General features: G+C 64.2%; 1 protein-coding gene across 1 annotated transcript; it reads right to left on the bottom strand.

Moving 5' to 3' along the window:
- Positions 1-6490: 6490 nt before the first annotated feature.
- Positions 6491-9519, bottom strand: DLX4 (distal-less homeobox 4). The gene is made up of 3 exons (XM_074162971.1): positions 9228-9519; positions 7691-7884; positions 6491-6742 (listed from the first exon to the last, which is right to left on the bottom strand). The coding sequence occupies exons 1-3, from the start codon at positions 9517-9519 to the stop codon at positions 6491-6493; spliced, it is 738 nt and encodes a 245-aa protein (XP_074019072.1).
- Between the last annotated feature and the right edge of the window lie 2829 nt (positions 9520-12348).

Below are 12348 nucleotides of genomic sequence, written 5' to 3' on the forward strand. Positions count from 1 at the left end.
TTGGGGGGGGGACGGACTGTGACCCCCCCACGAACACGGGTGGGCACCCAGGAGGGGTGCGAGGGGCACCCGGAGCACCCGCACCCCGGTCGGGATGGAAACTGTGGGGAGGAGGACGGACGATGGGTGCCCGTCGCCGATGCCGGAGGAGCGGGATTTGCTTTTCCCTGGCAGCACCCGAAATCCAGGGACCGGGAGCAGTTTGGGGGCACCACGGACACCCCACGGGAGCAAAATGGGACCCCCAACCTGGCCGCTTCCGTGGCAGCTTCGTGGGAATCACCCGGGACGATGCTCAGACAATAAGGTGGTTATTTAAAAAAAAAAAAAAAAAAAAAAAAAAAGTGCGGGGAGAGAAAATATTTTAATATTTAAACAGTTCAGGAATGGCTTAAGTTATTTTTTAAAGAGAAAAATTGTGCTAATGTCTGTTTTCTAACAGTGCCTCCATCTGCGTCATTTAAGCTAACGGCGGAGCAGAACGCCTATTTTTTAAATGAACCGACAACACATTTTAAAGACAAAAAAAAACCCCAAAAAACCCAAAGAAAAACCAACCCCTCTTTACTATTTTTTAAGAGAATGATGCTATTTTTTTAAAAGCCGAACGTGCAGTTTTAAGAAGTGTTCATATGTGTTGTACAGTCCCGAGGATCTTATTTATGTTGCCTTATATAAATAGGGGTGTATGGGGGAAAAAAGAGAGTGTACATAAGGTTCGTTTGTATAAAGTTGATCCAAACCAAGCTGGTTTCGGTCTGGTTTTTTCTTTGCTTTTTTTTTTTTTTTAAAGGAAAAAAAAAAAAAAAAAAAGCAAGCCCTGGTTGATGGGAGCCCCCTCCGAGGACGGGGGCTTCCTCCGAGCATCCTTTGCTGCTTTCCCAGTGAACAAAAGCTGATCTATAAATGTTAATAAAAGCGCTTCGAATTTGAAGGCTCCAAACACCACTTTTTTTGGGAGGTTTTCGATGGAGCTCGGGAGTTTTCCGGCTTGGGAAACGCGGAGTTAAACCCCGCATTCCCCCGTGCCCCGTTTTTGGGGGGGGCAGCTGGGGGGCTGGTCGGGGATGGCACCGGGTGATGGGCACTGGGCTCACCCCGAGTCCCGCTTTGCCCTGCCGAGAGGGAATTCTTGGTGGGGCGGATTTTATTCCTGGTTTGCCGAGTCTTCCCCGAATCGCTGCGGAGATCTGCCGCTTCCCTCCCGCTCCTCTTACTGGGACACCAGCTGGTTCCCAGCTGTGCAAACTGGGAGGGTGGCCGGCCTGTCCCGGTGCCCCCTTTGGGGACACCCCATGAGTGAGGGCTGGCGAGGGATGGGACCCCCACCAAGGCACCCCCCCCGTGGGACTGATACTCGCTGCCACTGCGGGGACGGTGGCTTCCCCATGGGTGTTATGGGGTTGGGAGGACTCGAAAGATGCCCCCCCCCAGATGCGGGTGACGGGGACAGTCCTTGGGGATGAACCACGCCGGGCCCCCTGCCCTGCTGTTCCCAGAGCCCCCAGCATCGTGTCACGGGTGGGAGTGCAGCCAAGGGTCGGGGGGCTGAAGCCCCATCCCCCATCCTGCTGCTGTCCCCACTGAGCCGTGCTGGGGACAGGGGACCTGCCCTGGTCCCTGCCATCACATCCCTGATGGCCGTGGTGGGGTCTCCCCAGCCCCCTGCGCAGCACCCAGCTCTCCGTGGGGTGGCCCCAGGGACGGTCCCTCTGCACCGACGGGGGACACCCCCAGCACCCTGGGGTGCTGGCCTGCTGGGCACGGCTGGGACACATCCTGGTGTCCCCAGAGATGTCCCCACATCCCCCCCTTCCCACGGCCAAGTCCATATGGGGCCAGCCCAGGGATTTTGGGTTTTCCCCAAACCCTGCCACGGGCTGGCTCCCCATCCCATGTCCCCATCCCATGTCCCCTCTGTGCTGGACCCCCGAGCATCTCCGTAGGGCTCCTGCATGACCAGGCCGGTTGCAAAGAATTGCGGGGTGCTGCCAGCCCCCCCGTGCCCCCAGCCGGGGGTTGGGGCTGGGGTTGGAGGCGGGCGCAGCCGCCCCGCAGCCGGCAGGCGGGCAGACACGCTGGAGACACGGGGGTTATTACCGGGGGGAGGCTGCCAGCGAGGGCGAGGAGGCGGCGGGTTGGGAGAGGAGGAAACCGAGTGGCGTTGCCTGGAGTGAGAAGCGCGGCATGAGCTGGCGCGGGGTGATTTTATGTTATTTATTTTTTTCTTTTTTTTTTTTTTTTAATTTTTTTTGAGGATGGAGAGTGAAAAAAAAAATAATAACGAGACAGCAGATTACGTATCCGTGGATTATATAAATTCTGGGTGCATCACTGCCTGTGGACAGGCACTAATCCTGCTCCCCCCACCCCTAGCAGCACTGCCTGCAAGCTGGGCTACCCTGGCAGCCTGTGCCACCAGCCCCGATGCCACGGGGATGGGCACCGGGGAAGACATTGCACTCATGTAGCCCCCCTGTCCCTCCTGTCCCACTCCTCTGTCCTGGCCATGGAACACGTTCCAGAGCCCATGTGGGGCTGGGGTTTCCCGGGGGGTCGCAGCACCCACAGCCCGTGGGGTGGGTGCCAGGAGCCCCTCACACTTGCCTGATGAGCCATGGCAGAGCCGGGCATGGCCTCTCTTGGTTGCCTTCTTCCTCTTCCTTCTCGCCCAGCCCCATCTCCAGCAGCCCAGGGTGGGGAGGGGTTTACCACCATCATCACCTGCAGTTCTTCCAGCCCAGAGGTGGCCAAGACCCCCAGAGCTCCCCAAAAGGGGCTGTGAGACCCAGACCTCCCTCCCCAAGGCCAAGGCCACTCTGCCTGCCAGCGGCTGTGGCCTCAGCGTGCTCCCGAAAGCAGAACAGGGCCTGAGAGACGGAGATAGGACCCCCCCCCCCCGAGGTGGGGACATCACCCCATCATCCCACTTCTCCCAGCATCCCTCACCCAGCCCTGGCACAGGAATAAAATGACCATTCTTCATTATCCCAGTTATCCCTTGCTGGGGATGGAGTGGCACCGGCCGGTACCGGGATGGGGATGCTGGGGACACCCAGCCCCTCGGAGGTGATTTTCCCAGTGGCTACGGGCAGGATGAGGACTCAGGTGTAGTCTCCATCCCCTTGTGGGTCCAAGCTGTGGGTCAGCAGTGCCCAGCGTCCCCACACAGCTCTGCCCCACATGCACAAGCCCCGGCCCGCAGCCCTCCCAGCGCGGCACACATTCCCTGCCCCGTTGCAACACGCCGCTTCCAGCCCCTTGCGTCACCCCGCTGCCAGCACCCACAAAGCGCGGGGGCAGCCGCCCGCCCACAGCCCGGCCTGGCATCCACCGTGGCTTTGTCCCCTCCCCAGCTCTTGGCCAACCCAGCACGTGGCAGCCGGGAGCCCAGGAGGGACACCGGGCAGCCACGACATCGCCGCCCAGCTGGAGTTCCATCACCAGTGTCAGTGCTGGAAAATAGGACAGTGGCCTTGGGGACCTCTGTGATCCCTCTCTGAGTCTGTGTCCCATCATCCTGCCTGGCTGGGGATGGGAAGGGGACACAAAGTCATCCCCCCCCCCCCGCCCCCGGCTGCCCAAAGCCACCCTGGCAATTTGAAGGGAGCCAGTTGGGTTTCCAGCCTGCGCCGGTGGAGGGAAGAGGGACCTGAACAAGCCCAGGGACATCCCTGTCCCCCCCAGTGGGATTTCTCCCATCCAGTGGGTTAAACTCTACCAGACTGGGATGTCTGGGGTCTCTTGGCCTTTTCTGAGTGTCCCCAACTGGGGACACTTTTGGCTGGTGGAGAAGAGCCAAGAGCAGGCTCAGCGATGCCATGCTGGCACTGCCACCCCTGTCCTGGGGCGCAGAGGAAAGCGGGGTCACCATCCGCTTTGGCTGCAGAGGAAGGGGCAAAACAGTCCCCAAGCCCCCTCCTCAGGGCACAGGACCCCCTCCCTGTCCCCATCCCCATCCCACAGGAGCATCCCAAGCAGGATCTGAGCACAGGCGGGGTCCCCAGAGAGGGGCTGGAGCAGGAATTTCCCTGCACCCGAAGGTGCCCGAACTGGGATCTGATCCCAGGCATCAGGGCAGGGGGGGGTCGGCCACGGCTCTCCCATGTGTGTGGCGGGGTGCGGGGGGGAGCCCCAGGCAGAGGCGGCGGCCCCCCCACCATGAGGTCCGGGCGCCAGCCGCCGTCCCGGTCGCACCGCCAGCGCCGGGCGGGCCGGATGCCGGCCCCAGGAGCCCAGGGCTGCTGCCTCCCTCCCGCTGCAAGACGGGACCTGCGAGCGGCTCTGGCTGCAGGTCCTTGGCAGAACATCCGTCGGGAACGCCGAGCGGGAGCCGCAGCCTCTGCCTCCTGCTTCTCCTATCCCACCAGAGCCTTCCCCCCCATCCCTGGGCACCCCATGCCACCAAGCCCCCTTCAACCCCACCGCCGGCTCTGCTGGGGTCACCCCAAATGCATGGGACTGGGATGGCACCTGGCTCCTCGACAGTGACACCCCAAGTGATCCAAGAGCCCTTTGCAGAAGGGATCACACCATGTCTCAGCCCCATTCCATGGCTGGAGAGTAATTCCTGAGGGAAAGTCATCCCTTCCATCCCAAAGCCCCTGCCCAGAGTAAATCCCACCCATGAGGAGCTGTTTTTTCCCCAGTCTCTGGATGAGAAATTCTCTTTTCCTCCAGTGTCTGTGCAAAACAAATCCATCCACCTCCCTAAAGCCTTGGTGAGGGGGATGGACTCCATCACTCAAGGAAAATAAAGCCAGCCTTGCCCTGCACAGACCCCTGCTTCTGCTGGACTCGTCCCCACGCAGGGACACCCTCCACCCATGTAGGGGACACACGCACCATGTCTTGGCCCTGGGCTGCAGTGGGTCCCGACAACAGTGGTGCCGAGCCAGCCCATGGGCTCCATGTCCTCCCCATGCCATCACTGCAACGTGCCCATGGCCATCGTGGGACACAGCCAGGGACAACCATGCCCGTGTCCCAGCGGGGTCATGGCCAGCACCCCAAACCTCTCAGCGGAGGGATCAGAACCACTACTAGGACAGCGAGGGCTTGTGTCCGGGGCTCCCCACATCCCTCTGGCTCCGGACCACGCCATTCCCACGCTCAGTGCCCGGTCTCCAGTCCTGCCCATGTCCCCGCTATTGATCACTTGCTCAAAAACCCGACTCTTCAGGTGGGAGCCAAGTTCTTGGAAAAACTCCGGCCCCATCTGCTGCCAAAGGTGCAAATCAAACTTGGCATCGCACACGTGGCATCGCGGCATCACTCCCTCCCCGATCTCACCGGCTGGGATGGGAAACGTGGCCCCCAGGGAAGGTGGTGACCCTTGGAGCCGGGGAAATATAAGGTGGGAATATCTGGAGCGAGGAGCACGGCGTGTTTGTGCAGCAGAGCAAACCTCGGCACGGACCCCCTGCACCAGTAAACCTCTGCTGGGGAGAGCCCCGGCGCGGGTCCCGTCCCCATGGTGGGTGACAAACACTGAGCAGGCTTGGGAAAAGCGGGAAATAACGATAATGCATTTTCTCGTCAGGTTCCGGCCGTTTGAAAAACAAAAAGGGAGAAGTTGCCCTCAAACCAGCAGCTGAAAAAAAATTCCTGGCTCCCAGGGCCAGGAATTCGTGGGGGCTGCTGGAGAGCGGGGCAGTAACCCTCGGCTCGACCTGCCCCGGGGTCCCCAGCCTGCCCTGCGTCCCCCCGCCCTCCCTCTCCCGCCCCTATTACGGGAGACATCTTCAACAGCTCCAAATTGCCCATAATTATCCTGAGGAGGCGGCGAGAAGCCCCTCACCCAGGGGCCCGGGTCCACAATTACTGTAATTGTGCCTCCATTTCAGGGGGGCGATCGCGTGTCTGAAAACAGCGGCGGGTCCCGCACAGATGTCCGGGGAGGGGGGAAACGACACAGCGCCAGCCCCCCATTCCAGTGCCCCCATCCCCATGGGGCTGTTTTCCCAAGAGATTTTGGAGATGGAAGCTTCCGAGGACTGGGATGGAAGCATCTCCGCCAAACCAGCGACAGACCCCCCCCCGCAAAGGGACAGCAGGTACGGAGGAGCAGTCATTACTTTACAAGTGTACAGCCTATTTATAAAGGGGGGGGGGCACATACAATAACGGACGGTATTTATAAATAAAGCCAGGCCAGGGAGGTCTGGGGACCCCCCCCCAGCCCCTCTCAGGTCATCCCCCCCCTGCCCCATGTCCATGAACGGAGGGACCCGGGGCTGCGTCTGGAGGCCAAGTCCTGTCCCACTGGGACGTTGTGCCGGAGCTGTCTCACTTCGGACCGCGATGGAGCAGGTGATCCCCGTGTCCTTGCAGACCGTGGTCACCTTCCTCCTCCTCTTCCTCCTTCTCCATTCGCTGGGGTCCCCCAGGGCTTCGCTGGGTTCCCCAGTCCCTCGGTGGGGGTGGCAGCAGAGCATCCCCCCGCTTGCTGGCCCTCCCGGAGCCGGTGGGTGCCGGAGCCGTGGCAGCGTCACATCATGGGGGTCCTGGGGATGGCGTCCTGTGGGTGCGGCTGGTACCAGGCTCCAAAGCTGTTGATGTAGCTGCTGGGGGCCAGGGGGGGCCCTTTTCCTGGCACGGGGATGTCCCAGAGCGGGGGGATGTTGGGGGAGCAGGGGGAGAGGGAGGCGGTGGTGTGGAGGTGCTCCCCGTCGGGCGCGCTGGAGCCCTGCTTCATGATCTTCTTGTACTTGGAGCGCTTGTTCTGGAACCAGATCTTGACCTGTGGGAAAGAGAGAGAGAGGGGTGAGTGGGGAGGATGGGGTCTGTAGTCAATGCCCCCCCCCCCCCCCTCAGCCCCCCAGCATCAATAATTCCCCCCCCTAAATCCCCAACAGCAATAATTCCAGACCCCTCTGGTGTCCCCATGTCCCCCATCTCCACCTGCCCTTTCCCGGGGGGCACAGCCAATTCTGTGGGGGTCTGTGAGATAAACCGGGGTCTGTGAGATAAGCCAGGCTCCGAGCCCAACCCCTTACAAGCCACTAGAGACTCCACTAAAAGCAGCTGGAGGAGAATGCGGGAAGAGGCACAGGGACCCCAGACAACCGTGCGATCAACGGAGAGCAAGCCAGGAGCCCCCGGTCACACACATCCCCATGTGTCCCCGCTGTTCCCCCCCTCCACCTCGGGCTGTGTCCCCCCCCCCCCACAAGCCCAACCGGGTGCCGGGGCTGGGCCGGGGTGCGGCGCGGTGGGGCCCGCCGTGCTGGGGTGGTGGCCCCGCTCATTCCTCCCCGCGGTCCCCCCCGCGCTGCCGGCAGGTTCCCACTTGCCTCCTCTTCCCCGGCTTTATGAGCTCGCTTCGCCCCTGGCTCCGGGCTGCACCGCTGCCGCCTGCCTGTCTCTCCCCATCGCCTTCAAAAACCCACTCGCCCCGTCCCGCGGCCCGGGGCCGCCCAACGCCGGGCACGGCCGGGCCGGCAGCCAGGCTCCGGGGCTGGGAAAGTCCCGGTGCCGCTGGGAGGTGCGAGCAGGAGCACCCCCGAACCCGAGCCCCGGGGGCCCACCGGCGCCAGCTCCCCAGCCGCGGCACGGCACGGCTCGGCACCCTTCCAGTTGCACCCCGGCATCGTGATGCAGCCTGTAACTGGGAGTCACCCCAGGGCAGAAGCCCCCCCCCCACCCCCCACCCCGTGACCGTCCCCTCACCCCTCGGAAGGGGCCATACCTGGGTCTGGGTGAGCCCCAGCTGGGCGGCCAGCTCGGCACGCTCCGGCAGCGCCAGGTACTGGGTCTGCTGGAAGCGCTGGTTGAGGGCTTGCAGCTGGAGGCTGGAGTAGATGGTGCGGGGCTTGCGCAGCTTCTTCCCCTTGCCGTTGATGCGCAGGTCCCCGTTGGTGATGGCTGGGGGCTTCTCGTGATCTTGGGGGGGGAGGGGGGGGGGATGGAAGAGGATCAAGGAGTTAAACCAACGCGCTGGGAGGTTAGAAAAAAAAAAACCCACACCAACCCCAAATCCCAAACCATCCCACCCTGGCCCTGGGGGCTGCAGCGGGTTTTGCTTTTTGGAGGTTAGGTTTGGAGGGGAGGGGGAATGAGTAGGGGGGGGCTACTTTTGCTGGACTGGTTTGTTTAAGCCCCAGGTAAAGCAAAGGGGAAACAGGAGGAGGAAGGGAGGGATGGGATTGTTCATTCAATATCACTATTCAAGCCCAAAAGCGGGCAAGCCACAGGCCCATCTGTTGTGCAGCCATTGCGGGGGGCAGGCAGGGCCCCATGGGGTGATGGAGGGGACAGCAGAACAGATACCCCTGCCCCGGGGGCCTTTGCGGTGGGCTGTTGCTCCCCAGGGCTGCAGTGAGCCCCCAGGCACCCTCTTGTTGTGGGGTCTGTGCCCCCCTCCCTGCACCACCTCCTCCCCACTCTGTGCCTTTGAGCATCCCTGGGTCCATCCTGGGCCACGTGGCTTGTGGGGGACAGAAACCCACTGGGGACAACCCTATCTCAGCAGCACGGGGCTGACGTGGGCGAGCGCAGGGCACGGCGGCGAGCGTGTCTGCGCACCCACGTACGCCCCACACACACCCTGCTCTGGCCAGAGCCACGGCCCTCCAGAGCTGATGAGGGGCTGACAGGGCCTGGGGGCTCAGCTGGGCTTGGGACCCTGCCGTGGGGCAACTTGGGGGCTGCTTCTCTCCGGGGCGGCTCAGCTTGCAGTTTCCTGCATCAGCTTTTGGGGAAAACAGCAGGGAATGGGGATGCGATGGGGCAGGGAGCTGAGATGAGAGCATGTTGGCAGAGGGGCAGAAGGGGGAGTCCACCCAGGGTGCAGGATGGGGGCAGCTGGAGGGGTCTCAGGGAGAAGGATGCAAGCAGTCAGAGGCCTCGGGGGGCAGGATGCGGGCAGCCGGGGGTCTCAGGGCGTGGGATGCGGGGAGCTGGGGGTCCCAGGGTGCGGGATGCGGGCAGTCAGGCCTCTGATGCTCCCCATCCCCGAGGTTTCCTGCAACCACGCAGCCACCCATCCCCACGGGGCTCCGGGCATACTGGGAGCGGGGTGCCATCGCCCCCGGCCCCCCTGGGTCCCCTCGGGGACCTCTCCGCTGGGTCGAGCCCCGCATCGCCGCTGCCCCGACGGGCCGGCGCAGCCCCAACGCGCTTCCGACGGCTTCGTCCCGGCGCTTCCCGGTGAATCCCCGCCGCTCCCGGCTGGGTGGGTGCCCGGGGGTGGATGTGCAGCGCCGAGCACCCCGCGCCCACCTTACCTGCGTCCTGCAGCCTGGAGCCGTGGGCCAGCCCTGCCGGGGGATGCTGGGCGCCGGGGGGCGGGTAGGGCAGGTAGGGACCCCCGTGGGGCGGCGGGGGTGCACCGCCGGTGTAGGTGTAGGGCCCTGGCCGGCCGTAGGAGGCGAAGGGCGGTGGGTCGTGCTGGGGGTGGCCGGCGGGGTGGAGGCCGTGCAGCGGGTAGTGCGGCGGCGAGGGGTGACCGAGCTCCAGGAAAGCGGCTTTGGAGGGATCGGGCCCCAGCAGGCTCTCGGCCACGGAGCTCATGGTCATGGTGGGCCGGGCCGGGCCGGGCCGGGGCGGGCAGCCCCCGGAGCCCGCAGTGCCGCGCCGAGCCCCCGCCGCCCCCCGACGGGCTCCGCGCTGCCGCACCGCGGCCCCGCGCCCGGGGGATCCCCTGCCCGCCCCGCCCCGCCCCGCCAAGCCCCGCCCGCGATGACGTCACGCCCCCGGGGCACCCCCCCACCCCCCGGTTACCCCCCGCCACCCCCCGGGGGCAGCCCCCTCTGTGTGTCCCCCCGCCCCGGGGTTCCCCTCCCCGTGCAAGGGTCCCATCCCCGGAGGGGACACCCGGGGTGGGGGCATCCCGATCCCCCGTGTCCTGGCTGGGTCTCCCCGGGGGGGGGCCTGATCCACGCGCTACTGCCCTTGTAGTGTTGGGGGGGGGGAGTAACCCCTTCTCAGGGACCCCCCTTCATTGGCGGCATAGGAGGTGGACAGGGACTCCCCGCACACATGGCCCCGGGGGGACGCGTCCCCTTGAGGGGGGGGCATGGGGCAGCCCTGGGGCCCCCGGGGACAGACCCCAGGCAAGGAGGAGCTGAGGCCATTCGCATTCATCTCACCAGTGCAGGGGCGGTGGGACGCAGAGGGGATGGGAGAAGGATGGACACGGGAAGGACAGACACCAGACGGAGGGACACGGATGCGTCGAGGCCCCGTGCATCCCCGGTCCCCGTGCTCATGGGGGAGGACACCCAGGATGCTGGGGGGGGTGTGTGGGAGCCCCCGCAGCCGCCCCGTCGGCGCCCGCCCTGGCAGACGGGAGGCCCCTTCCCCTGGCGTCGGCAGCACCCCGTCCCCGCGGGGCCCCGATCCCGGCGGCAGGCGCCGACCTGCCCGGCTGCTCCCTCCCACTGCCCCGGGGAGCCCTGACCCCGGCGGGGTGCGTGGGGCCTGGAGGAGACCCACAGCCTCCACCCCGGCTGCCAGCCAGGGCAAACTGGGGGTAAAAGACCCCTGTCAGTGCTGGTGGACGCTGTAACCGCCTTTGGGGACAGCCGGCTGGGGACCCGGAGGGTGCTGGTGGGGAGGATTTGCACCTCCTGCAGTCCCAGGTCTCACACCAAGCCCTGGACGGGGTCTGTGAGCACCGGCTGCACCGCGGTGATAGGTTTGGGGACACTGGGGTGACGCAGTGGGGAAGGCAGCCGGGTGGCCCGTGCTGAGCCAAGCATTGGCCATGAGGTCTCAGTTACCACCCGGCGCGGGGTTTGCCCGAGGGGAGCAGCCCCGAGGGAGAGAGGAGGTGACAGGCGGCCAGGGATGCTGGCAGGGAGGGTCCCCTGTCCCCACCCTCCCATTAGACCATCTTCAAAACATGTTTCCATCTGGCCATCGCGCCGGGTCTGAGTCACTCTGAGCAGGGGCCAGGAGCCCTGATATAAATAGCCGAGCTCCTGGCTAACCCCGGGACACACTGGGACCGTGTCCTGCCCCAGCCTCCCAGTACAGCCACCCTTCCTCTGACCCACCTCCGACCCTCCAAAGCTGATGGCTTCTGCCTTCTCCCCATCCCAAACTCCCTAAAGCTCCGCTCATCACCCCGTAAGGACCATTTCCAGCACAGCTAGACCCACAGACTGGCCCCTCGGTGCCGGACGCAGGCTCTGGTGTCCCCATGTCCCTCCATCCCAGCATGGTCTGTCCTCAGGGGAGACACGGGCTCAAAATCCTATGTAAGCCCTAAATTTGGGGACAGGGAGAAGCTGTCCTGCCACCTCTGCCCGGGCCACCGAACTCCAGGGGCCAACATGGAAAATCCCCCAACTCCACCCAGGCAAAAGCGGGGGTGAAGCAGCAAATAAAAAGAGGCACAAGGAGAAATCCAGATGCTCTCCAGCCCTTCCCTGGGCTGGCTCCGTGGAGCATCCCCAGGGAGCCCAGCTTGGCCAGCACGGCCGGCAAAGCCTGGCCACTGCGAGTATCGAAGGAAACCTTTGCTGATCTGCTTTTATCCCGGCTCCCCACTTTCCTTGCCGGGGTGACTCAACGCTCACCGGCTCCGGGGACGGGTACCGGCTTGCTGGGATGAGCTACCGGTGGCTCCGCTCTCCCCGGTGCTCCTGGCCCCGGCGCTGAGGGTGGGAGGGAGATGCTGGGGCTGGGGGCTGCGTGTCCTGCCCTGTCCCACCGAGGATGTCCATGGTGGCAGGGAGGCTCCCAGGGATGGATCTTGGGGGGTTCAAATGCTCAGGGGACCTGGACCCCCTTCCCAGCCCCCTGTGCTCTCCCACCCCTCCCCTACGTGGTGGACATAATAAATACCCATAATTAAATATAAATGTAAGTACCCCACAATGTCCACCACCCAGCAGAGGAGCCAGGGTCCCTGTGCCAGGTGCTGGTGGAAGAACAGTATCCCCATGGGTGTTTTGGGGCAATATTTGACTTCTGGCAGGAGGAGGAGGACCCTCGGGGTCAAATCCCCTCCTGGGGCAAGGTGTGGTGGCTCTGTTTCACTGGTGATGCCAAGGAGGGATCCCACCCCCCCATTCCTGGCGGCTGGAGAGTGAGTGGATCCCCCCCAGTTGAGGATGTCCCTTGGCATGGGGCAGCCCAGGGTGAGCAAGGAGGCAGTGGTGACACCAGAGGAGAGGCAGTGCGTCTCCTCCTCCTCCTCCTCCTCCTCCTCCTCCTCCTCCTCCTTCTCCTTCTCCTTCTCCCTGACTCCACACCAGCCTCGCACAGGTGGAGTTTTGGTTTGGGGGGGGTGGGGGGGCGTGGGGGGCTGAAGGTGTCAATCTCAGCATCCCTGACCCCCATCCTGTCCCCATCTCCGAGCCCAGCGGGGACAGCACTCCCTTCCCCGCGTTCCCTTGG

This window comes from Numenius arquata, chromosome 23 (assembly GCF_964106895.1).
Source record: "Numenius arquata chromosome 23, bNumArq3.hap1.1, whole genome shotgun sequence".
NCBI lineage: Eukaryota > Metazoa > Chordata > Aves > Charadriiformes > Scolopacidae > Numenius > Numenius arquata.

Excerpts from the sequence above, each read along its gene's own strand:
- DLX4 (XM_074162971.1), bottom strand. The coding sequence starts at position 9,519 with ATGACCATGAGCTCCGTGGCCGAGAGCCTGCTGGGGCCCGATCCCTCC. Across the intron at positions 7,885-9,227 it reads CTCCAGGCTGCAGGACGCAG|ATCACGAGAAGCCCCCAGCC; the intron begins GTAAGGTGGGCG and ends TCCCCCCCCAAG. Across the intron at positions 6,743-7,690 it reads TGGGGCTCACCCAGACCCAG|GTCAAGATCTGGTTCCAGAA; the intron begins GTATGGCCCCTT and ends TCTTTCCCACAG.